The sequence below is a fragment of the Ranitomeya variabilis genome, chromosome 1, assembly GCF_051348905.1.
Source record: "Ranitomeya variabilis isolate aRanVar5 chromosome 1, aRanVar5.hap1, whole genome shotgun sequence".
NCBI lineage: Eukaryota > Metazoa > Chordata > Amphibia > Anura > Dendrobatidae > Ranitomeya > Ranitomeya variabilis.
In genome coordinates this window covers 762,278,221-762,305,497 of record NC_135232.1, presented here as the reverse complement: position 1 = coordinate 762,305,497, position 27,277 = coordinate 762,278,221, and the positions used below count along the sequence as shown (strand labels likewise).

Below are 27,277 nucleotides of genomic sequence, written 5' to 3'. Positions count from 1 at the left end.
AACAACTTTAACCTTACAATGAAGTATTGAATGAATCTCATGCTTACCAAAATCACTGTGACAATAATGTTTCTTCCTCTGAGCTCTGCCTTTCAACTGCATACACTTTTGGCAATCTCATCCAAGAAACAAAAACGTTAAGAATCCATAACAATTAGATATTAGTAACAACAGTTATCAGATATTATCAATAAAATACAGCTTGCTAGTTTCCTTCATGAAGAGATTTTTTTTGTGGCGTATCTTAAACATTCATGTATGCATTTCCTATAGATAAAATGTAAAAAAGCACACCTACAGCATGCTGCATTAGGAAAAAATATTGGCGATCCAAAAGGCAAATATGAAAGCGTGCCCCAAAAAAATGTGAGCGCTTCATATTTTTCTATTCAGAAGTATAGCTTGAAGATCTCTGGGCCCAATGCAAATTTCCAATAGGACCCCTCAACTATTAGTACCTTTTTAGTACTCCTTTTTAGTACTCCAAGTTATAGAGCCTAATTGCAGCTGCAACCTCTGCTGATTTAGAGCCAGAGTTAGACAACACCATCTAAGCAGCTATTAAATAAAAAAATAAGGTGCCCATTGAGAAAAGAATATGAAATATTAGAAATGATTGTTTGTTTTTTTTTTCAATATTGGCTAACCAAATTGTAATGAATATAAGCATTCAAAAGTCAGTCTAGCATGTGAAGAAACCCTTATTATTAAAAGATAAATACTTTAGTGGGTATACATTAAAAGTGAGAAAAATAATAACAACCCAAAAAAGGTACATAAAAAATGGGGTGAATGTGGCAAAATAACCACTGCAATAACCCTGTAAGGCCCTAAATCTTGAGCCCTACCTAGCCATGGAGTTTAATAGGCAATGCAAGTGAAGGCGCTCTTCGTCGTCTAGCACCTATGACGATCCTAGATAATTGTTTTACCCTAAGGGTACCGTCACACAGTGCCATTTTCATCGCTACGACGGCACGATTCGTGACGTTGCAGCGTCGTATGATTATCGCTCCAGCGTCGTAGACTGCGGTCACACGTTGCAATACACGGCGCTGGAGCGATAATTTCATGACGTATTTGCGATGTAGAAGCCGTTGGTTACTGTGCGCACATTGTATACAACCTGTGTCACACGATGCAATCATGCCGCCACAGCGGGACACTAGACGACGAAAGAAAGTTTCAAACGATCTGCTACGACGTACGATTCTCAGCGGGGTTCCGGATCGCAGTAGCGTGTCAGACACAGCGATATCGTAACGATATCGCTAGAACGTCACGAATCGTGCCGTCGTAGCGATGAAAATGGCACTGTGTGACGGTACCCTTAGAGCACAGAAACACAGAAATGATAGCCTATAAGATATGAAAAAGCAGTCGTCTCCTTATGTGGCAATATATGCATCTTTTAGGTACAAATAAAAGATGTTAAATTGATAGTGTCCAAAATACGTGCACCTCCACAAAAAATAGATAAATAACTAGCCACAGTACTATAACAGAGTATCCCTGTAACAGTGTGTCCCATTCAAAATAATCTAATAAACTGTGTGAAATGGGGTACCATACACGTGTATAAATGCAGCCTGTTCAGATGCTATGGTTTTAAACCCACATATAGGGTTCACCATTTGCAGGTGGCTGTCACTATATAGAATTGACAAAACTGCATTATAAAACAACTGGAGAAATACCGTAGATGTCCTTCCCTTAATAGGTGTCCATAATCGTGGCTCTAAGAGTAAAAAAAAAAAAACAAATCGATCTAGGGTGGTCATAGGACTCTAAGGGATAGACGACGAGGAGCGGTGGGGCCTTTACTTGCATTGAATATCTGCTGATAGGTTGGGCTGATTTAGGGTAGGGGTGGGGATTCTATTCTGCAAATGGCCATTGAGGTATTTAAACCATCATTCAGGGGTCTTACAAATTGCATGATAACTCCACCCACAAAGTACATCCTGACATTGGCAAAGGTATCAGGATGTAATAATATATTGCATGTGCCTCAATGCTCACAGAGCAAGAAGAAATCAATGGACCTGCAGTTATCAAAATACAGCTGCTGGCCTAAGTACTACAGTCCTCAGGAATCTTCCACGGGCAGATGAAAGGTCATTGAGAGGCGAAAATGGCCAATGGACCTGAGGTTCCCCACCCCAGATTTAGGGCCTTACAGGGATATTGTCATGGTTATTTTGCCACATTACCCTCTTTTTGGCCACTCTGCTAAGAAGAAGCCATTGCTCCAAAAGAACCATAAAAAGTCATATTAATGTTTGCAAATACACACAGGAACAAAGACCATAATTTTTGGAGACATGTCCTGTGGTCTGATGAAACTAAAATTGAACGTTTTGGGCATAATGACTATTGTTATGTTTGGAGGAAAAAGGGATAAGCTTGGAAGCCAAAGAATACCATCCCAAATTTGAAAAACGGGGGTGGCAGCATCATATTGTGAAGTTGTTTTGCTGCAGGAGGGACTTGTGCACTTCACAAAATAGATGACATCGTGAGAAAAAATTATGTTGCAATACTGAAGCAACATCTCAAGACATCAGCCAGGAAGTTAAAGCTTAGGAGGAAATGGGTCTTTCAAATGGACACTGGCCCGAAGCATACTGCCAAAATGGTAACAAAGTGGCTTAAGGATAACAAAGTCAATGTTTTGGAGTGGCCATCACAAAGCCCTGATTTCAATCCTATTGAAAATTTATGGGCAAAGCTGAAAAGGCAGGTGTGGGCAAGGCGACCTACAAACCTGGATCAGTTTTGTCAGGAGGAATGGGCCCGAATTCCGATCAACTATTGTGGAAAGCTTGTGGAAGGATATCATGTTTGACCCAGGCCACTCAGTTTAAGGGCAATGGTACCAAATACTAATGAAATGTCTGTAAACTTTGGACTATACAACAAGTAATAAAAATGCCTTAAAACATTCTCTCTGTCTCATTATTCTGGAATTTGGCAAATATTAATAATTATGGTAATCCTAATTTACCTAAAGCAGAAAAGTTTATTCTGATTTCATGTCAGATATTGAGAAAAACATGCATATGTGACTTCTTATATAGTGTATGTAAACTTCTAGTTTCAACTGTGTGTATATATATATATATATATATATATATATATATATATATATATATATATATATATATATATATACAGTGGGTGCGGAAAGTATTTATACCCCTTTAAATTTTTCACTCTTTGTTTCATTGCAACCATTTGGTAAATTCAAAAAAGTTAATTTTTTTTCTCATTAATGTACACTCTGCACCCCATCTTGACTGAAAAAAAACAGAAATGAAGAAATATTTGTAACTGTATTAAAAAAGAAAAACTGAAATATCACATGGTCATAAGTATGCAGACCCTTTGCTCAGTATTGAGTAGAAGCACCCTTTTGAGCTAATACAGCCATGAGTCTTCTTGGGAATGATGCAACAAGTTTTTCACACCTGGATTTTGGGATCCTCTGCCATTCTTCCTTGCAGATCCTCTCAAGTTCCATCAGGTTAGATGGTGAACGTTGGTGGACAGCCATTTTCAGGTCTCACCAGATATGCTCACTTGGGTTTAGGTCAGGGCTCTGACTGGGCCAGTCAATAATGGTCACAGATTTGTTCTGAAACCTCTCGTTTGTAATTTTAGCTGTGTGCTTATGGTGATTGCCTTGTTGGAAGGAGAACCTTCAGCCAAGTCTTAGGTCCAGAGCACTCTGGGAGAGGTTTTCATCCAGGATATCTCTGCACTTGGTCGCATTCATGTTTCCTTCAATGGGCAGGTAAAGAGCAGTGCCTGGTTTTCTCCACACATACCACTTAGAATTACCACCAAAAAGGTCTATCTTCGTCTCATCAGACCAGAAAATCTTATTTCACATAGTCTGGGAGTCCCTCATGTGTTTTTTAGCAAACTCTATGCAGGCTTTCATATGTCTTGCACTGAGGAGAAGCTTCCGTCGGGCCACTCTGCCTTAAAGGCCCGACTGGTGGAGGGCTGCAGTGATAGTTGAATTGTGGAACTTTCACCCATCTCCCTACTGCATCTCTGGAGCTCAGCCACAGTGATCTTGGGGTTCATCTTTACCTCTCTCACCAAGGCTCTTCTCCTACGATTTTGGCTGGACAGCCAGGTCTAGGAAGTCTTCTACTGGTCCCAAACTTCTTCCACTTAAGGATTATGGAGGCAACTGTGCTCTTGGGAACCTTGAGTACTGCAGAAATTCTGTTGTAACCATGGCCAGATCTGTGCCTTGTCACAATTCTGTCTATGAGCTCCTTGGCCAGTTCCTATGACCTCATGATTCTCATTTGGTCTGACATGCACTGAGAGCTGTGAGGTCTTATATAGACAGATGTGTGCCTTTCCAAATCAAGTCCTATCAGTTTAATTAAATGTAGTTGGATGCCAATGAAGGAGTAGAGCCTGTTATGATCCTAGTGGCTGAGGATCACAAAACGGACTAGCTAAGTTTATGAAAATAGACACGAGCTCTAGGGAGGTGGTAACTGGACTGACCGCAAACCTGATCCTAACCAACACACTAAAGGAAGCCGGTGAACGTGCCTAAAATCCTGGACGTCTCGACGCAGCCTGAGAAACTATCTACTCCTGGAGGGAAAGTAAGACCTCACTTGCCTCAAGAGAAATCACCCCAAAGATATAGGAAGCCCCCAACAAATAATAACGGTGAGGTAAGGGGAAAACACAAATGTAGAAATGAAAACAGATTAAGCAAATGAGGCCCGCTAATACTAGATAGCAGAAGACAGATAGGGAACTGTGCGGTCAGTAAAAAACCCTATGCAAAATATCCACGCTGAGAATACAAGAACCCCCACACCAACTAACGGTGTGAGGGGAGAAACTCAGCCCCCTAGAGCTACCAGCAAGCAAGGAAATCACATATTAGCAAGCTGGACAAAAATAAACCAAGAAACATGTGACCACTGATGGTCAAAAAATGAACCAAGCAAAACTTAGCTTCCCTTGAAGAGACTGATAACGAAGGACTGCAGGAGAGCTCCAAAATAGCACTGAATACATTGACAGCAGGCAACAACTGAGAGTCCAGGTGAACTAAATAGGAAACCAGCTAAGAGATAACGAGACAGCTGATCCTGCCTCAGACCTGCAGAATGACACAAAGAACCACCAGAAGGAGCCCAAAGACAGCACTCACACAGTACCAGTTGTGACCACAAGAGGGAGCCCAAAAACAGAGTTCACAACAGTACCCCCCCCTTGAGGAGGGGTCACCGAACCCTCATCAAAACCCCCAGGGCGATCAGGATGAGCCACATGGAAGGCATGAACCAAATCGGCCGCATGAACATCAGAGGCGACAACCCAGGAATTATCCTCCTGACCATAGCCCTTCCACTTAACCAAATACTGAATCCTCCATCTAGAAATACGAGAATCCAAGATCTTCTCCACCACGTACTCCAATTCGCCCTCAACCAGCACCGGAGCAGGGGGTTCAACAGAAGGAACCACAGGCACGACATACCTCCGCAACAAAGACCTATGGAACACATTATGAATGGCAAACGACGCTGGGAGGTCCAAACGAAATGACACCGGGTTAAGGATTTCCAAAATCTTATAAGGACCGATGAAGCGAGGCTTGAATTTAGGAGAGGAAACCTTCCTAGGAACATACCGAGAAGACAGCCATACCAAATCCCCAACAAGAAGTCGGGGACCCACACCGCGACGGCGGTTGGCAAAGCGCTGAGCCTTCTCCTGTGACAACTTCAAATTGTCCACCACATGGTTCCAAATCTGCTGCAACCTATCCACCACAGAATCCACCCCAGGACAGTCAGAAGGCTCAACCTGACCCGAGGAAAAACGAGGATGAAAACCAGAATTGCAGAAAAAAGGCGAAACCAAAGTAGCAGAACTAGCCCGATTATTAAGGGCAAACTCGGCCAATGGCAAAAAAGTCACCCAATCATCCTGATCAGCAGAAACAAAACATCTTAAATAAGTTTCCAAGGTCTGATTAGTTCGCTCGGTTTGACCATTCGTCTGAGGATGGAAGGCCGACGAAACAGACAAATCAATGCCCATCTTAGCACAAAAGATCCGCCAAAATCTGGACACAAACTGGGATCCTCTGTCAGACACAATATTTTAAGGGATGCCGTGCAAGCGAACCACATTCTGAAAAAATAGAGGAACCAAATCGGAGGAGGAAGGCAACTTAGGCAAGGGCACCAAATGGACCATTTTGGAAAAACGATCACACACCACCCAGATGACAGACATTCTCTGAGAGACTGGAAGATCCGAAATAAAATCCATGGAAATGTGCGTCCAAGGCCTCTTCGGGACAGGCAAAGGCAAAAGCAAACCGCTGGCACCAGAACAGCAAGGCTTAGCCCGAGCACAAATCCCACAGGACTGCACAAAGGAACGCACATCCCGCGACAAGGAAGGCCACCAGAAGGACCTAGCCACCAAATCTCGGGTACCAAAAATCCCAGGATGTCCTGCCAACACCGAAGAATGAACCTCGGAAATAACTCTGCTGGTCCATCTATCTGGGACAAACAGTCTCTCTGGTGGGCAACGGTCCGGTCTATCCGCCTGAAATTTCTGCAGCACTCGTCGCAAATCTGGGGAAATGGCAGACAAAATCACTCCCTCTCTGAGGATACCAGCCGGCTCTGAAACTCCCAGAGAGTCAGGCACAAAACTCCTAGAAAGAGCATCAGCTTTCACGTTCTTCGAACCAGGCAGGTACGAGACCACGAAATCGAAACGGGAGAAAAACAACGACCAATGAGCCTGTATAGGATTCAGCCGCTTGGCAGACTCGAGATAAATCAGATTTTTGTGATCAGTTAAGACCACTACACGATGCTTAGCTCCCTCAAGCCAATGTCGCCACTCCTCAAATGCCCACTTCATAGCCAACAACTCCCGATTACCAACATCATAATTTCGCTCGGCAGGCGAAAACTTTCTTGAAAAGAAAGCACAAGGCTTCATCACAGAGCAATCAGAGCTTCTCTGCGTCAAAACAGCCCCTGCTCCAATCTCAGAAGCATCAACCTCGACCTGAAAAGGAAGAGAGACATCAGGCTGACACAAAACTGGAGCCGAAGAAAACCGGCGCTTCAGCTCCCGAAAGGCTTCCACGGCCGCAGGAGACCAATTAGTCACATCAGAACCCTTCTTGGTCAAATCCGTCAAGGGTTTAACCACGCCAGAAAAATTAGCAATGAAGCGATGGTAAAAATTAGCAAAACCCAAGAACTTCTGAAGACTCTTAACAGATGTAGGCTGAGTCCAGTCATGAATGGCCTGGACCTTGACTGGGTCCATCTCAATAGTAGAAGGAGAAAAAATAAAACCCAAAAAGGAAACCTTCTGTACTCCGAAGAGACATTTAGAGCCCTTCACAAATAAGGCATTAGCACGCAGGACCTGAAATACCATCCTGACATGCTTCACATGGGACTCCCAGTCCTCAGAAAAGACCAAAATGTCATCCAGATACACAATCATAAATTTATCCAGATATTCTCGGAAGATGTCATGCATGAAGGACTGGAACACAGAAGGAGCATTAGAGAGTCCAAAAGGCATCACCAAGTACTCAAAATGGCCTTCGGGCGTATTAAATGCTGTTTTCCATTCCTCCCCCTGCTTAATGCGCACAAGGTTATACGCACCACGAAGATCTATCTTGGTGAACCAACTGGACCCCTTAATCCGAGCAAACAGATCAGATAACAATGGCAAAGGATACTGAAATTTGACCGTGATTTTATTTAGAAGACGATAATCTATACAAGGTCTCAGAGAACCATCCTTCTTGGCCACAAAAAAGAATCCTGCACCAAGAGGGGAGGAGGACGGGCGAATATGTCCCTTCTCTAAAGACTCCTTTATATAGCTCCGCATTGCGGCATGTTCTGGTACAGACAAATTAAAAAGTCGTCCCTAGAGCAAAAGGGAGCACTAGTAGGTTTCTCAATAAATGTGACAAAATCTGAAGCTCTGATGCTCACGGGACCCGCAAAACCTACGTGGGCTCAAAATTACCCTATTCAGTGGAAAACCCAATCTATTACATATCTGGGTGTTCAAATTACTAGATCTCCAGCAGAACTGCAGCGGACCAACCTGCAGACATTTATCAAGTCATTACAGGACGACTTAAATGCGTGGAGCAAATTCACCCTATCTTTTATAGGTCGGGCAAACCTGTTAAAAATTATCTCCTTCCCGCGGCTGTTATACCTGTTTAATGTCCTGCCGTTCTATTTAAGACCCGTAGATGAACGCAACATCAATCGACTATTCCGCAATTTCATATGGCAGGGAAGGAGACCTAGAATTGGACTGTACATCCTCCAACAGCCTAAGACTAATGGGGGAATCAATTTCCCAGATGTTAAATTATATAATCTGGCAGCCAATATGCGGATCCTTAAGGACTGGCTGAACGGTACATCCACGTATTCATCCAATACCGTGGAATCATCTCTGATAGATAATAGGTACCTGGTAAGCTTATTACATTCCCCATATCCCTCATTAACATCAGACCATAAAAATAACCCCTTATTTATGTCAATGTGGAGGACGTGGGTGGTGGTGCGTAGGAGGCTACACTTGTCCAGTGGTGTTTCACTTGCACAGTCATTTTCCAATAATCCTAGTTTCCATGATGGAAAGGCACACCCCATCTTCTCTAGATGGCAGAGAGAGGGTTTACAATCCATTGGAGACATAGTTGACACACAGACAAGGACCGTCATTTCATTTGCTCAGGCATGCACTTTATTTGACTATATACGCACACACCCTTTCCACTACATGCAGTTGCAAAGCTACGCACATAGTGTCATACACGCTTTCAATGACAATGACTGGCAGGACGAATTACTGAGCAAGTTGAATACATGCACTCAGAATAAGGGTCTGGTCTCGGAGTACTATACATTCCTTCGTCCTCTGATACAGTATGATACCGTAGGGGTGGGAATTACAAAATGGCAGGTGGATGATGTCTCCTTTACACCATCTCTTATCTTGCGGGCATTACAGAAAGCACTCAAATATATATCTTCTGTCTCTTATTGGGAAATGGCGTTACAGATCCTACACAAGACCTATGTTTCACCAAAACGTAGTTATCTGATGGGGAATCTGGCGAGCCCGGCCTGTTCTAGATGTGGGGAATCTGAAGCGGACCACTATCACTGCTTTTGGGCTTGTCCACAAATTCAATTGTTCTGGCAGCGTATATATACCTTCGTGTCGACGCACACCTCATATAACATCACACTTACTTCAGCCTGGGCTCTCTTTGGTCATATTACGGATAGTGATGTCCATATACCATACCATGGTAAAAAATTCCTTTTTATTATCTCAGCTGCAGCTCGTAAAACAGTTCTGCAAAACTGGTTGGCGCCTAAAGTGCCCACATTGCGACTTTTCCTAGAGAAACTTGCTTTTCTGTTTAGAATGGACTGGATAGACGCTTCCCTCCAAAAAGAGAGAAGGACTCAGACATTCTTTGACACATGGGAACCATTTATAGCGATCCTTCCGGCTCACACTAAGCAAGGAATCAGAAATTGTTTTAAGATGACTACTTGGTTCTTGGAACAAACAATAGCAGGTCGTCCGCCTCTGTGAGGATGACTCGCGGATTGGGACATATAAACCTGAGGATGTAGGAGTGGAAGCCGGGTGCTCTCCCCCCCTTCCCCCTTCTTTCATTTTCCCCAGATGTTCTCCTCCCCCCCCCCCCCCCCCCTTCACTTTCCTAAGTATTTTCCTCATACTTCTCTGTCTTTTTGCCCATTCCGGCATAACGTCAAAATATGGCAATGACAGATAATAAGGACCAAAAACAGACCTTTTAAATTAGCCATTCTACTTATTTGTTATGTTTATGCAAATTATTTTATTTACTTACACCGTATTGCTCGAGATGTGACATAACATTGACTGATTGATACAAGAATGTGCAAATTTTATATTTGTTTTGTCAAAAAAGTTTAATAAATGCATTATTGAAAAAAAAAAAAAAAAGTCGTCCCTTAGGGAACTTACTACCAGGAATCAAATTTATAGCACAATCACAATCCCTGTGAGGAGGCAGGGCACCGGATCTGGGCTCATCAAATACATCCTGGTAGTCCGACAAAAACTCAGGGACCTCAGAAGGAGTGGAAGAAGCAATTGATACCAAAGGAGCATCGCCATGAATCCCCTGGCAACCCCAACTTGACACAGACATAGCTTTCCAATCCAGAACTGGATTATGGGCCTGCAGCCATGGCAGACCCAACACGACAACATCATGCAAATTATGCAGCACAAGAAAGCGAATCACCTCCTGATGTACAGGAGTCATGCACATGGTCACTTGAGTCCAATATTGAGGCTTATTCTCAGCCAATAGTGTAGCATCAATTCCCCTCAGTGGAATAGGGAATTCCAAAGGCTCCAGGACAAAACCACAGCGCCTGGCAAACGACAAATCCATCAGATTCAGGGCAGCACCTGAATCCACAAAAGCCATAACCGAGTAGGATGACAAAGAACAAATTAAAGTAACAGACAAAATGAATTTAGGCTGTATAGTACCAATTGTGACAGGTTTAGCGATTTTTTTAACGCGCTTAGAGCATGCTGAGATAACATGAGTTGAATCACCACAGTAAAAGCACAACCCATTTTGACGTCTATGATTTTGCCGCTCAATTCTGGTCAGAACTCGGTCACATTGCATAGACTCAGGTCTCTGTTCAGAAAACACCGCCAGATGGTGCGCAGATTTGCGCTCCCGCAAACGCCGATCAGTCTGAATGGCCAAAGCCATTGAGTCATTCTGACTTGCAGGAGTGGGGAACCCCACCATAACATTCTTAATGGCTTCAGAAAGACCTTCTCTGAAATTTGCAGCCAGGGCACACTCATTCCATTGAGTAAGCACCGACCATTTCCGAAATTTTTGACAATACACCTCAGCTTCATCCTGGCCCTGAGAAAGAGCCAGCAAGGCCTTTTCTGCCTGGTTCTCAAGATTAGGTTCCTCATAAAGCAGTCCAAGCGCCAGAAAAAACGCATCCACATTCAGCAATGCAGGATCTCCTGGCACCAGAGAGAAGGCCCAATCTTGAGGGTCGCCACGTAACAAGGAGATAACAATTTTAATTTGCTGAGCAGAATCACCAGAGGAACGAGGTCTCAAAGATAGAAATAATTTACAATTATTCTTAAAATTCAGAAACCTAGATCTATCTCCAAAAAACAACTCAGGAATAGGTATTTTTGGCTCTGACATAGGGCTATGAACAACAAAATCCTGAATGCTTTGCACCCTTGCAGCAAGATGATCCACACTAGAAGTCAGACTCTGAATATTCATGTCTGCAGCTGAACACAAAACCACCCAGAGATTAAGGGGATGAGAGAAGCTGGACAGACTGCAGCAAAGATAGAGAGAAAAAAAAAATAATTGTACTCAGGGCTTCTCTTATCCCACTTCTGCGATGCATAAACACTTTTTTTTGGGCCTGCTGTACTGTTATGATCCTAGTGGCTGAGGATCACAAAACGGACTAGCTAAGTTTATGAAAATAGACACGACCTCTAGGGAGGTGGTAACTGGACTGACCGCAAACCTGATCCTAACCAACACACTAAAGGAAGCCGGTGAACGTGCCTAAAATCCTGGACGTCTCGACGCAGCCTGAGAAACTATCTACTCCTGGAGGGAAAGTAAGACCTCACTTGCCTCAAGAGAAATCACCCCAAAGATATAGGAAGCCCCCAACAAATAATAACGGTGAGGTAAGGTGAAAACACAAACGTAGAAATGAAAACAGATTAAGCAAATGAGGCCCGCTAATACTAGATAGCAGAAGACAGATAGGGAACTGTGCGGTCAGTAAAAAACCCTATGCAAAATATCCACGCTGAGAATACAAGAACCCCCACACCAACTAACGGTGTGAGGGGAGAAACTCAGCCCCCTAGAGCTACCAGCAAGCAAGGAAATCACATATTAGCAAGCTTGACAAAAATAAACCAAGAAACATGTGACCACTGATGGTCAAAAAATGAACCAAGCAAAACTTAGCTTCTCTTGAAGAGACTGATAACGAAGGACTGCAGGAGAGCTCCAAAATAGCACTGAAGACATTGACAGCAGGCAACAACTGAGAGTCCAGGTGAACTAAATAGGAAACCAGCTAAGAGATAACGAGACAGCTGATCCTGCCTCAGACCTGCAGAATGACACCATGAACCACCAGAGGGAGCCCAAAGACAGCACTCACACAGTACCAGTTGTGACCACAAGAGGGAGCCCAAAAACAGAGTTCACAACAAGAGCCATCTCAAGGAGGATCACACGGAAATTGACAGCATGTGACTTAAATATGAGTAAAGAGTCTGAATTCTTATGACCATGTGATATTTCAGTTTTTCTTTATTAAATTTGCAAAAATTTCTACATTTCTGTTTTTTTTCTCTCAAGATGTGGTGCAGAGTGTACATTAATGTGAAAAAAGTGAACTTTTTTGAATTTACCAAATGGCTGCAATAGAGGAAAATGGGGAAGTGCGTCTTATAGTCAGGATGTACCTGCTCTGGCAGTGAACACATGGCATCTGCAGGGCCATGCTTACCAGAATAAGGATGAGGAGGCCATGCATACCAGGGTAGTGATGAGGGGACATGCATACCAGGGTTAGGGATGAGGGGGCTATGCATACCAGGATAGGGATGAGGGGGCCATTCATACCAGGATGGGAATGAGGGGACCATATATACCAAAATAGGGATAATGGTACAGAATTGACTACATTGTTTTGCTTTAATTTTTCCTGCCCTAAAACCTAGGTGCATCTTATGGTCCGGTGCGTCTTATAGTCCGAAAAATACTGTGTGTGTATGTATGTATATATGTATATATAAACGCTCACATACACATACATAAACACACTCACACACTGGGGAAAATAAGTATTTGTTACACTGTCGATTTTGCAATTTTTCCCACCTACAATGAGTGGAGAGGCCTGTAATTTTTATTGCAGGTACAATTTATCTGTGAGAGATATAATCTAAAAAAATCCAGAAAATCACATTGTATGATTTTTAATAATTATTTTTTATTGCATGAAATAAGTATTTGATCACCTACCAACAAGCAAGAATTATTCTTGAAGCTCTCACAGACCTGTTGTTTTTTTCTTTAAGAAGCCTCTTACTCTGCACTCATTACCTGCATTAGTTGCACATGTTTGAACTCATTAACTGTATAAAAGACACCTGTCCACACACTCAATCAATCACACTCCAATCTTTCCACCATGGCCAAGACCAAAGAGCTGTCTAAGGACACAAGGGACAAAATTGTAGACCAGCAGAAGGCTGGGATGAGCTACAGGACAATAGGCAAGCATCTTGGTCAGTAGGCAACAACTGTTGACACAATTGTTTGAAAATGGAAGAAACACAAGATGACTGTCAATCTTTCTTGTGGTCCTCCGTATGTATTTTGGGGCTATTCATTATTGTTTTGTCAATCTTTCTTGGTTTGAGGCTCCATGCAAGATCTTTCCTCGTGGGGTAAGGATGATGCTGAGAAAGGTCATGAATCAGCCCAGAACTAAAGGAGGACCTGGTCAATGACCTAAAGAGATCTGGGACCATAGTCTCAAACATTACTATAAGTAAAACACTACGCCATCATGGATTAAAATCCTGCAGGGCACGCAAGATCCCCCTGCTCACACCAGCACATGTCCAGGCCCGATTGAAGTTCACCAATGGTCATCTGGATGACCAAGAGGAGGCATGGGAGAAGGTCATGTGAAGGTCAGAGGAGGCATGGGAGAAGTAGTGAGGCGAGCACTCTTGCTGAGATCCGAGGTGCTGGTGAAGTGGGATGGCAATCCCCTATTGCAGCCTACAATCCAAGGCGCAGGGGCGCCTGACCTACCCAGGACCCAGGTAATCGATGGCCCCATGACTCTTGACACTTATTACTCTGTTTATTTGCCCATTAGTACTAAATCCCCTTTCCTACAACAGGTGTCCTTTTGCAAGCGGGATATCCTTTACACCGTTCAGTGAATTTTGCCAACAGGTAATATGGGCTATATCTTTTCATACTCAGCATCAACTTCACATTTAATGGGTACATCTTAGCATAAGGGTATACACCCTACCATATATTTATGGCACTGTCAATTGGGGTTAATTCCCCTATATTCAAACATATCAAGTCTTATTTATCCTATATTGTCTCTTGTACCCCTTTTTACTCTAAAGGATTGCCATTTTTTGCCTTGGGATGTTATTTGATGGCTTCTATGGCTTATTCCAGACCTATATGTCATTTTTTCCAGATCTATACATGACTGCAATTATGCTTTGAATAATTTTGTTTTTCGTAATCTTGTAAGCTTATTGTTTTTACCAAGTATATACTTGTATTTTATTTATTTGTTTTTTGTTTGTAATTGTATTATGGAATTGATCTCTCATACCTTGTTTTTTCTTCTACAGCAACTATATGAATAAAACTCTATGAGGGTCAAAACATTATGTTCTTGTCGCCTCACCATTTTCTCTATCCCTGCACCAATCCTTATTCATGAATTGTGTTATCGTTGCATCCACACCTGTATAATAAAGTCTTCACAAGCATCTATTAAGAGTGTGCGGTGATTGAACATTACGCTACACCTTTTCATTACTAGACCTAGGGCTTTGTGTCAATAACAGCTACTGGCACCAAGCCCTAATTCCAGTACCCTGATGCATCAGAATGAAAAAGGTGGTGTTGAACCAAGAAATTACCTCAAAAAACGTTTTATAAATATCTTTATTTAGCTAAAAAAAAGTCTTTATCGCTGTACAAAAACACTTGCAAAACAGCGGCAAAAACGCACCCAAAAATACGGCAAAATGCACATTTATGCTACAGGATTTGTGCATACGATGTGTTTTTATGCATTTTTGCAGCTTTTTTTACGAGTGTAAATGATCCCAAAACACAATGGAATACTAAAGCAAGGTAATTCAATGACAATCCTGAAGTGTTGTGCACATGATCAGTAAATTTCCGTACATATTTGCAGCATTTTATTTTCTGCAGCGTTTTTGACTCATTGACTTCAAATGAGTCAGTCAAATCTGCAGCAAAAATGCAGATTGTAAAAAGGTTTGCGTATTTGCTGCAGATTTGCTGCCAAAAATGCTGCGAATTGTCAAAGGGAAATGATGTCAGAAGGAGGAAGAATGTGTGTGTCTCTGTGTGTGGGTGGAGAATATCTGCATGTGTCTCTGTGTGGGCGGAGAATATGTGCGTGTGTCAGTCTGCATATGTCTGCGTGTGTGTGTCTGTCTGTGTGTACCCATGCGATGTGTGTACTCAGTCGTCGTCTGGTGTAGCTACTGCTCCAATCCCGCTATGTCTTTTGTCACATTTAACAGAGACAGCATGAGCCGATGATGGGAGAATAGTCTCATCATCCTGCGCCTGTGTTCCTTTGTAAAAAAAAACCTTTCCGTCATAGTCCATTTAATACAGAGTGTCCCACAACGATCTCACCTGGCCGCAGGCGATACACTGACAGGAGGTGATCGCTCCCACAGTGTATCACTGAGCCTCCGTGAGAGTTTACCGGAGTTCACCAGCTGATCAGCTCCAGTGCTCTCACTTACGGCACCGCTGCGTGGGATAGTTCTCACACAGTGGTAGTGCCGTAAGTGAGCTGATGAATTCCGGTGAACTCTCAAGGTAGCTCAGTAATACATTGCGATTATCTCCTGTCAGTGCATCGCCGGAGGCCGGGTAGAGCGGTCACATCTCCCAATGTGATTGTTCTGCACATGAGATCTCTGTGGGACACTCGGTATTAAATGGACTAAGTCAGATAGGAGAGTATTATATGTAGGGTTATTATTTTTTGATTGTTTGCAGGAGACGAGTGCTTTGGCTATCAGGCTTTCAGTAAGTATGGTAAATTTAGATTCAATTAAGGAGTCTGTGATTATTTCAAATAAAGGACGTTATTCTGTCTGTGTCTTTATTTACCATGTAACTGGAGCGCCCCCACACCGCCGCAGGGCCGAGGGGTACCCGGAGCCGGGCCTCTAGTTCTCAGTCTCGGGGTCGTCACGGTGGCTAGACCCGGTCCGTGGCCCTGTCCGTCAGTGGGGGACGTCCGGTGTAATAGGTGGTGGTAATGGTAGCGATGGAGCGGTACGGTTGTGGGGTGTAGGTCGCGGTAAATAACGAGGACACCAGGTTGCAGTCTCTTTACCTCTTTACTGGAGATCTCTGAGTCCTCAGTCCAGAACACGGTTCACCAGGCTACGCAAGTCCGGCCGGTCCAATGGCACCTCCAGAGTTCTCCTCTCAGGTGGAAATCTGTGCCTTCCTTCTAGCGCTATGTGTTGTAGTCCTTCCCTGCTGTGCTCACGGAAAGTAACCCCACAATGGTTGTGTCTGTTTCTTAAGTTCCCTCACAACTCGATTTGATGTTCCTCTGTAATCCACCCCTTCCCTGTATTCAGGTTGGAATGGCACCCGTTTGTCAGGTAGGCCTGGAGTTCTTCCGGGACCCTAGAGTCGCCCCTCTCCCGCAATTGCCCCCCAAGACTTCATAGGTGATATGTGGTAGACAGCCCGCCTGAGACCGACTGTCCTGCCGCTGTTTGGAGTATGGCTTGAAGCTGTATTCTAATCCACTCCCTCGGCGTTCCGGCCACCGGTATTGCGCCTCAGCAGGGTGCTGCCTCTTTCAACAAAACCCCTGCTGGTATTCTCCTTCTGCTTGATCTCGTTTCTCACTCAGCACAATCTATCTCGCTTCTAGTCCTTTCTTGAGTCCCGCCGCTTCCAGGAGCCTGCGCGGACCCGTTACGTTCTTTCAATGCCAAGCCTCTGCCAGGATCCCACCCCTGGCAGAGACCCTACAGTCTCTCCCTTCACAACACCCCCTGCCACAGGGTGTTGCTCCGTTCAATCCCGTCAGCGTTCTCACTAACTTCCTGCCTGACCCCCAGTTTACCCACTATGGTGGGGAGTGGCCTAATGAATAGCACCCTTAGCTCCCCCCGGAGGCCCAGCTGTGAAACATATTGGTGTCTGTGATACCTGATTGGAGGAACTCCTTCGGTGCCATCGAACGTACCATGGCTCCCCTTAGCGGCGAAGCCACAGCACTGCAACGACCAGGACTCTGGGGCGCTGCACTCCCCCCTGGTTAAACACAGTACTCCGGGACTGGGAAGAAAAACAACAATACAGATTAGCAAAAAGACATACAATTTTGTTGAGTGCAAAACGATAAGTATACTTGAACAGGCTTCCCTTTATGGGAGGTGAGGACACTTTTAACGTTACAAACATGGTCAACATTATAAATTACAGGCTATGCATAACTCCTGTTACCCAACCGGGTATTCTACTTAGTGCAAATTCTGGAACAATAAATTAACATTGCCTTTAAGAAACATACACTCTTAGTTTACCAAAGGCCTTCCTATAATCACATTACAGGGTAAGGTAACTTCACATTCTCCTACTTTGAACCTGCAGGACCGCCTGTCCCTATGGCACCAGACCTACTGCCTCTCCTTTCTTTTACAGGACCGCCCCGTTCAGCCAGGGCCTACTGCCTTTCGCTACTATACATAGTATAGACATAACATTCCTTTCGTTTAAAGAACTCTGAGCCCGCTCTACTCGGCTCCTTTAAGGACTCACTCTCTAACCCCTACGGGTTCGCCTTCTGTCCTTAGTAACAAAGTAACTTTCTATGGGGACGCAGGGTTGACCTTCTATCCTCACCTTCATCATTACTTCCTTACTTTCAGCTATGCAGATCTCTATCTCTACCCCTACGGGCTCTCTGCATCTTTTCTTTCTGCAAAACATTATTTAGATTTCACATTTCAACAAATTCAACACATATAACTTAGCATGTAAAACAGTTACATTTCTTTTTCAAGCTTCATTATCACATTACTGTTCTGCAACAGTATCTTTCTCAAGTTCAATTTCACACATCCCCTTTAAGAGGGGACCAAGTCTTTCTGAGGTAGCTCGTCTTCTCAGCCTACCAGTCCACGCAAAGGTTCCGGTATGGTATCTTCGCAAAGTGTCTTTAACTAGAACCGGTAGGAAAGGTATCTTCACAAAGTGTCTTTGGCTCAAACCAATAGGGCAAATATCTTCGCAAAGTGTCTTTTAACTAAAACCAGTAGGAGGCACCCTTAAGAAGGTGCAAACTATTTACAAGGAAGTTCGAATCATGCACAGTCCATGATTACGGCAGTTCTTATAACATTGTGAACCAAAAAGCAAAAATGAAAGTGAAAGCAAAAATAAAAAGCAATAGGGATCCCGGGTAAACAAAGGGATCCCTTTAAGAGTTAACCCAGGACGGGTTTTAGCAGCAAAACAGCAAGGAAATAAACAGTTAACTATTTACAGTTTCAGGTTTCCGAGGTTTAGTGGGACGGCTTCCAGGGCTGCACCTGGCACTTAACCCTTCTTGGCCTGGGCAAAGTGGGATCCAGGGTTACACCCAGTGCTGGACAAACGCCGTTAATCCGTCTCTCATGTACGGTTAGGTCATGCACAGCGATGGAGGTCCGCGCAGCTTGAGTATGGGCATTTGCTGCAGCAGAGGTAGCGGCTGCTGCAAGATCAGTCACTGGAACGGAGTCAGCAGCTGTGGCACCAGCAGTCACGGGAGTGGTGTCGGTCGTCAGGGCAGGGTCGTCCTTCATACCTGCTTCAGATGCGGTTCCTCCAGTGCCGGTCTGCTCTGCCTCCGCTGGGGTCTGGAACGCTGGCTGCGGGGCCTTGTGCTGCGACGCTGTCATCTCTGCTTGCAGCACCTCGCTTTCCGGCAGGGCCTTGCTTTCCAGCTTCGGAGCGCTGGGACTTCTTCCCTGCTCCGGACCAGATGAGGCTGCCGACAGATGTCCGATGAGGCTCCTGATGATGGCCTTCTTCCACCCGGCCTCGGTGCTCAGCTGCGTCCGCCGGGGTCGGTCGCTGAGCTCGTCCACTCCGACCTGCAGGAATTCAGCATCAGCGGTGGAGGCCTGGTTGCGGTGCCCCTCCGGGTGGCTCGCCATGGCGTCCTCCATGTCGCTGACTTCTTCTTCCTGGTCCTTTTCCCGCTCTCTTCTTCGTGGGCGGTTTCGTTTTCTCTGTCTCTGCCCACCATTAAGGATCAGGAGGCGGATCTCGGCTGCTGACGGACACGTCCTCAAGGGGCCGAGATATTTAGACTGGGCGGCCATTGTCTTTCGCGCTCTTCAGCTTGTTCACGCCCACTTCCACGCCCTTCTTCTTCTCCTGCGCTCTCCTCAGCGCTGTAATGGCGGCGGTTTTGGCGGGAACTTTTGGCGGTAAATGGCGCAGCACAGTCTTTGCAATAAAGTACAGTCCAAGCACAATAAATCACAGTTCCAAGGCACACATAACCTGATTCTTCAGGCTTAAGTAGATCCTGTTCGTGACGCCAAGTTGGAGCGCCCCCACACCGCCGCAGGGCCGAGGGGTACCCGGAGCCGGGCCTCTAGTTCTCAGTCTCGGGGTCGTCACGGTGGCTAGACCCGGTCCGTGGCCCTGTCCGTCAGTGGGGGACGTCCGGTGTAATAGGTGGTGGTAATGGTAGCGATGGAGCGGTACGGTTGTGGGGTGTAGGTCGCGGTAAATAACGAGGACACCAGGTTGCAGTCTCTTTACCTCTTTACTGGAGATCTCTGAGTCCTCAGTCCAGAACACGGTTCACCAGGCTACGCAAGTCCGGCCGGTCCAATGGCACCTCCAGAGTTCTCCTCTCAGGTGGAAATCTGTGCCTTCCTTCTAGCGCTATGTGTTGTAGTCCTTCCCTGCTGTGCTCACGGAAAGTAACCCCACAACGGTTGTGTCTGTTTCTTAAGTTCCCTCACAACTCGATTTGATGTTCCTCTGTAATCCACCCCTTCCCTGTATTCAGGTTGGAATGGCACCCGTTTGTCAGGTAGGCCTGGAGTTCTTCCGGGACCCTAGAGTCGCCCCTCTCCCGCAATTGCCCCCCAAGACTTCATAGGTGATATGTGGTAGACAGCCCGCCTGAGACCGACTGTCCTGCCGCTGTTTGGAGTATGGCTTGAAGCTGTATTCTAATCCACTCCCTCGGCGTTCCGGCCACCGGTATTGCGCCTCAGCAGGGTGCTGCCTCTTTCAACAAAACCCCTGCTGGTATTCTCCTTCTGCTTGATCTCGTTTCTCACTCAGCACAATCTATCTCGCTTCTAGTCCTTTCTTGAGTCCCGCCGCTTCCAGGAGCCTGCGCGGACCCGTTACGTTCTTTCAATGCCAAGCCTCTGCCAGGATCCCACCCCTGGCAGAGACCCTACAGTCTCTCCCTTCACAACACCCCCTGCCACAGGGTGTTGCTCCGTTCAATCCCGTCAGCGTTCTCACTAACTTCCTGCCTGACCCCCAGTTTACCCACTATGGTGGGGAGTGGCCTAATGAATAGCACCCTTAGCTCCCCCCGGAGGCCCAGCTGTGAAACATATTGGTGTCTGTGATACCTGATTGGAGGAACTCCTTCGGTGCCATCGAACGTACCATGGCTCCCCTTAGCGGCGAAGCCACAGCACTGCAACGACCAGGACTCTGGGGCGCTGCATAACTATAGGATTAGTAATGGCGAGGTGTCTTATAGACACCTCTCCATTCTAAACCGTGGGCTTGATGTCACGAAACAATACAAAGGTGACATCAACCCTACAAATATGAACCCCACTTGCTGCTGCAACAGGGCAACTGGGAAGAGCGAGGCTGAGTGCCAGAATTGGCGCATCTATAAGATGTGTCATTTCTGGTATGGCTGAGAGCTGATGTTTTTTGCCTGGGGGGTGCAAATATCCATGTCCCCTTACCAGGCTATTAATATCAGCCCGCAGCTGTCTGCCTAGCCTTTGCTGGTTCGATTTTATAGGGGGACCCATGTCAATTTTTTTCTGGGGTTCCCCTGTAAGCTAGCCAGTAAAGGATAAGCAAACAGCTGTGAGCTGATATTAATAGCCTGGGAATCTTTGGCTATTGGCTCCTTCCCAGAATATTAACATCAGACCTCAGCCATTGGCGTTCCTTCTGCTGGTTATGAAAATTATGTGGGAGCCCATGCAATTTAAAAAATTTAAAAAAAAATATGAAAAATAAACTGATATTGCATTTCCCGCAGATTTCTGATAGTTGCTTTTTTGTTACAGCATATGTTAATCATCTATTAGATGCACCTTTTCTGGCGCTTTGCCCAGCTCTTCCCACTTGCCTTGTAGCGGTGGCAAGTGGGGTTCATATTTGTGGGTTTGATGTCACCTCTGTAATATCAGTTGTCATCAAGCCAACAGCTTAGTAATGGAGAGGTGTCTATAAGACACCTCTACATTACTAGTCCTATAGTTATATATTAAATAAAGACACAGCCAGAATAAGAATGAAAAATGAATTAAATGAAATGAACGAAAAAATGACACAGACTCCTTTAATATTTTAAATTAAACCATACTGCAACGCCTAATTCCTGCGAAGCCCTCGATCTCCTGTAATAAAAGTAAAATAAAAAAACAACAATATACCATACCTGTCCATCATTGTGTCCCATACCGTAATCCATGTCTGGGGGCTAAATAGTTTTCAACCTGGACGGTGCCATCATCACTGGCTTTTTCCCACGGTTTTGAGGTCGCCGCAGTTCAGCCCGGCCTTGATGATGTCACCGCTAGTGAATGATGCTGCGCTCTCAGCAGCTCATTCACCAGTGGTTTTCAGCCGGGACGGTCGCATCTTGGCACTGTCCAGGTTGAAAACTATTTAGCCCCCAGACGTGGATTACAGCATGGGACACAACGATGGACACGTATGGTATATTGTTTTGGAATAAAAAATTTCCCTGCGTGTTTTTAAGCAATGTTTTACTTCAAAGAAAGAAAAAACTGTGGTCTCCTGCTGTAATGTCTGCATACTCTTTTGCCGCCTGCCCAGGTGCTGTGGTATGATCAGACCATATTCCTGCACGGTCAGACACAGGCGCTACACAGTGCGCAGCAGGAGCACATTTATAAGATTATCTCAGCACAGGAATATTTTTTTAAACATTTCCAATTGTGGAACTTATTATTATTCCAAGATCTATTGATTAAAATGAACTTTTTGATCATGGGAAACCCCTTTAATTAAACAATTTGTATATGCTTTATCTACACAAACCAGAAGGTCACTCTTGCTTAAATTGTGCTTATTTAGAATCAAGCATAATGGTGGTAATGAATATGGATGGGAGGCTAACACCTAATATTCAGTAAAGTATCACATAGACATACCTGTTTTGTCATTAGAGTGAACTTTTTTACTTTCATCGTCCATTGTGTCTCCTGCACTCGTGGATGTAGGTATACGAACCCAGGCCTCCAAAATTAAATCAAGTGGCTGCTGTGGGACTTGTGAATCTTTCTGCATGTTGCGGAAGTTCTCCTTTGATAGCCAATACTCGTATTCAATGCCTGGGTTCTGTTCTTGAAAGAGAACCTGTAGAGATAATATTAAAGTACAATATTAAGCTGATGTCAGTGGCTGGAGCACAGATTGGAGGTAATAAATCAGGAGCCCAAAGAATACATCTTACAGGACTATGAAGGGAATTTATTAAACAATATATGGTAATTTTCATTGAAATCACTATAATGTTGTGCTTACACTTTAGGACTTTTTACCTCTCTCGACACTGTTGAAAAGTAGGTATGTTTAGATGAGAATACAAAGTAAATCTACACCTACTTACAGTCCTATAGATTTCAGTGTCGAGTAAGGGCAGCAAAAGATGAAGCAAATTGATTACAAGCTGCTTTGGATTTAAAAGGTTTCCCAGTTTCAGAAAACCATCCGGAAGCAAAGTTATTTAAAAAAAACAAACAAACCTGCCCTTTATTTACCCTGTGGGGATCAAGCACTGTGTCTCCACTGCTGCTCCTAGTGTCTGTGTAAGGCTGGGTCACACTTCCTAGTTCAATGCCGGCGGCAGTGCCGGGACTTGATGCGAGAGACTCATGCGAGTTCCTCACATTGAACTTGCAAGTGTGCCTAAGGAGAACCGGGCCGTGGGTACCTGTCCTATGGCGGGTTCAGAACTGCCGGGACTGTCTCCTCTGTTGTCTGGGGGAAGGAGTAAGAGATCGGACAGACCTTTGCACTCAGAAACAGGGAGTGTGGCTAAGCGGCAACTGCCACAGCAAGATGGCGCAGTCAGTTTTGGCGGGAACAGGCAGCGTGCAGCACAGAGAGAGAAGTGCTCCATCCCTTGAGCACCGGGACTGCGCCTGCCTGCATTCGTGTACCATCGCCGTGACCAGTGGGGATTGCAGAGAGAGAAGTGCAATGCGCCGGGTAACTGGCAGAGAGCAAGGTGCCGTGCGCTTCATGACCGTGAGTACAGCGCACAGACCACAGAGAGACAGCCGGGTACCGGAGAGACATTTGCAGCCCCCCTTACCAGCATATACCTTCCCAACCACGGGGGATCCTGATCGTGCCATGGCCTTGTTTGCTACGGCCGTATATGTTCATGGACTAGAGGCTCAGCGGAAGGTGCTGGAGACCGACTGCTGCCGCCAGAAGACGGACCGCCATTACCAACCGAATTTCCTTGGACAAACACCGCGCCAGCCGTTTCCAGCACTACCAACCCCCAAGTGGTACCTGCATTCTGAAGAACTCCTGAAACGATAAGTGCACAACAGAACTACCGACACATTGTTTATTAACCCTGCAGATCCTTCTCAATTGGACTGCTATTCTCCCATTTAATACTTCATCTCCCTGCGAGGAGTTAACCCCTTGTTAAATTAAAATTGTTAAATTTGTTAACCCTTGCTCTGCCTTCTATCTATCACTGCATCCCACAACCTGCTAACACTTGGCGTAGTCGGCAGGATGCAGTCCACAAGCTCAGAAGAGACAGACCAGGTGGCAATGGGTACCCCAAGGGCCAATATACCGCTGGGAGCCATGCTGATCAACCTTCCAAAGTTTACTATGGGACTGGACTGAACAGGTCAAGGGCATGTTGAGGATGCATGGTATGACATCCACCATGCAGGCGGAGATTGCCATGATGGCTCTGGATGGAGCAGCAAGGTGCTCTGTCATGTTCCAGCCCCCACATGAACGAAACACCTTTACCAAGGTGTTACAAATTCTAGAGGTGATGCACAGGGTCCCTATGGACGTCAGGGAATTCCGTATGCGATTGTTTAGTCTTGTCCAAAGGGAGGGGGAGTCAGTGACCCAATACAGGAATGCGCTGCAGGAGATTCACGATGCGATCGTTAAGTGGGATGACGTAGGCATAGGGCCTCCTGACATAGTTCTGAGAGACCAACTAGTGGCAGGCTTTAAAAATGAACTGCTTAAACAGGCTCTTCCGGAGAGCTTGTGGGTTAATCTTCGTATGTCTGTTTTGGAGGTTGGGGCGGAGGCGCACGCACACGAGCAAGAGCAGAGAGTGACAGCCCTGGTAGGGATGGTCCGGAGCAGGGAGGTATCTGCTCCGCTTGCAACTGAACCAAGCTGGGTGAGCGAAATGCAGAAAGAAATCCTGGGAATGCAAGAGGAATGGTCCAACTTAACCCCTTAAGCCTCGAGGGTGGTTTGCACGTTAATGACCGGGCCAATTTTTACAATTTTGACCACTGTCCCTTTATGAGGTTATAACTCTGGAACGCTTCAACGGATCTTGGCAATTCTGTCACTGTTTTCTCGAGAGATATTGTACTTCATGTTAGTGGTAAAATTTATTCGATATAACTTGCGTTTATTTGTGAAAAAAATGGAATTTTGGCAAGAATTTTGAAAATTTCACAATTTTCCAACTTTGAATTTTTATACCCTTAAATCACAGAGATATGTCACGGAAAATACTTAATAAGTAACATTTCCCACATGTCTACTTTACATCAGCACAATTTTGGAACCAAAATTTTTTTTTGTTAGGGAGTTATAAGGGTTAAAAGTTGACCAGAAATTTCTCATTTTTACAACACCATTTTTTTTTTAGGGACCACATCTCATTTGAAGTCATTTTGAGGGGTCGATATGATAGAAAATACCCAAGTGTGACACCATTCTAAAAACTGCACCCCTCAAGGTGCTTAAAACCACTTTCAAGAAGTTTATTAACCCTTTAGGTGTTTCACAGGAATTTTTGGAATGTTTAAATAAAAATGAACATTTAACTTTTTTTCACACAAAATTTATTTCAGCTCCAATTTGTTTTATTTTACCAAGGGTAACAGGAGAAAATGGACACTAAAGTTGTTGTACAATTTGTCCTGAGTACGCTGATACCCCATATGTCGGGGTAAACCACTGTTTGGGCACATGGCAGAGCTCGGAAGGAAAGGAGCGCCATTTGACTTTTCAATGCAAAATTGACTGGAATTTATATGGGACACCATGTTGCGTTTGGAGAGCCCCTGATGTGCCTAAACATTGAAACCCCCCACAAGTGACACCATTTTGGAAAGTAGACCCCCTAAGGAACTTATCTAGATGTGTGGTGAGCACTTTGACCCACCAAGTGCTTCACAGAAGTTTATAATGCAGAGCCGTAAAAATAAAAAATCATATTTTTTCACAAAAATGATCTTTTTGCCCCCAATTTTTTCCCAAGGGTAAGAGAAGAAATTAGACCACAAAAGTTGTTGTGCAATTTGTCCTAAGTACAACGATACCCCATATGTGGGTGTAAACCACTGTTTGGGCGCATAGCAGAGCTCGGAAGGGAAGGAGCGCCATTTTACTTTTCAATGCAAAATTGACTGGAATTGAGATGGGACACCATGTCATGTTTAGAGAGCCCCTGATGTGCCTAAACATTAAAACCCCCCACAAGTGACACCATTTTGGAAAGTAGACCCCCTAAGGAACTTATCTAGATGTGTTTTGAGAGCTTTGAACCCCCAAGTGTTTCACTACAGTTTATAACGCAGAGCCGTGAAAATAAAAATTCCTTTTTTTTCACAAAAATGATTTTTCAGCCCCCAGTTTTGTATTTTTACAAGGGTAACAGGATAAATTGGACCCCAAAAGTTGTTGTCCAATTTTTCCTGAGTACGCTGATACCCCATATGTGGGGGGGAACCACTGTTTGGGTGCATGGCAGAGCTCGGAAGGGAAGGAGCGCCATTTGGAATGCAGACTTAGATGGATTGGTCTGCAGGCGTCATGTTGCATTTGCAGAGCCCCTGATGTACCCAAACAGTACAACCCCCCACAAGTGACCCCATATTGGAAACTAGACCTCCCAAGGAACTTATCTAGATGTGTTGTGAGAACTTTGAACCCCCAAGTGTTTCACTACAGTTTATAACGCAGAGCCGTGAAAATAAAAAAAAATTTTTTTTCACAAAAATGATTTTTAGCCCCCCAAATTTTTATTTTCCCAAGGATAACAAGAGAACTTGGACCCCAAAAGTTGTTGTCCAATTTGTCCCGAGTACGCTGATGCCCCATATGTTGGGGTAAACCCCTGTTTGGGCGCACGGGAGAGCTCGGAAGGGAAGGAACACTGTTTTACTTTTTCAACGCAGAATTGTCTGGAATTGAGATCGGACGCCATGTCGCGTTTGGAGAGCCCCTGATGTGCCTGAACAGTGGAAACTCCCCAATTCTACCTGAAACTCTAATCCAAACACACCGCTAACCCTAATCCCAACTGTATCCCTAACCACACCCCTAACCCTGACACACCCCTAATTCTAATCCCAACCCTAATCCCAACCGTAAATGTAATCCAAACCCTAACCCTAACTTTAGCCCCAACCCTAACCCTAACTTTAGTCCCAACCCTAACCCTAACTTTAGCCCCAACCCTATCCCTAACTTTAGCCCCAACCCTAACTTTAGCCCCAACCCTAGTCCCAACCCTAGCCCTAACCCTAGCCCTAACCCTAGCCCTAGCCCTACCCCTAGCTATAACCCTAGCCCTAACCCTAGCCCTAACCCTAACCCTAGCCCTAATGGGAAAATGGAAATAAATACATTTTTTTAATTTTATTATTTTTCCCTAACTAAGGGGGTGATGAAGGGGGGTTTGATTTACTTTTATAGCATTTTTTATATCGGATTTTTATGATTGGCCGCTGTCACGCACTAAAAGACGCTTTTTATAGCAAAAAAGTATTTGCG

The 27,277-nt window shown here is 44.8% G+C and overlaps 1 protein-coding gene across 3 annotated transcripts in view; it reads right to left on the bottom strand.

Annotated features, from left to right (window-relative positions):
* Positions 1-27,277, bottom strand: part of ADAMTSL5 (ADAMTS like 5) — a 233,413-nt gene that overhangs the window by 22,378 nt on the left and 183,758 nt on the right. For 2 of the 3 annotated variants that reach the window (XM_077271632.1, XM_077271631.1), the window contains 2 exons: positions 22,417-22,621; positions 48-116 (listed from right to left, as the gene is read on the bottom strand). In XM_077271632.1, coding sequence (XP_077127747.1) covers positions 48-116; positions 22,417-22,621 — 274 coding nt within the window. The remainder of the gene's footprint in view (positions 1-47; positions 117-22,416; positions 22,622-27,277) is intronic. The other variant, XM_077271637.1, reaches the window with a different exon arrangement.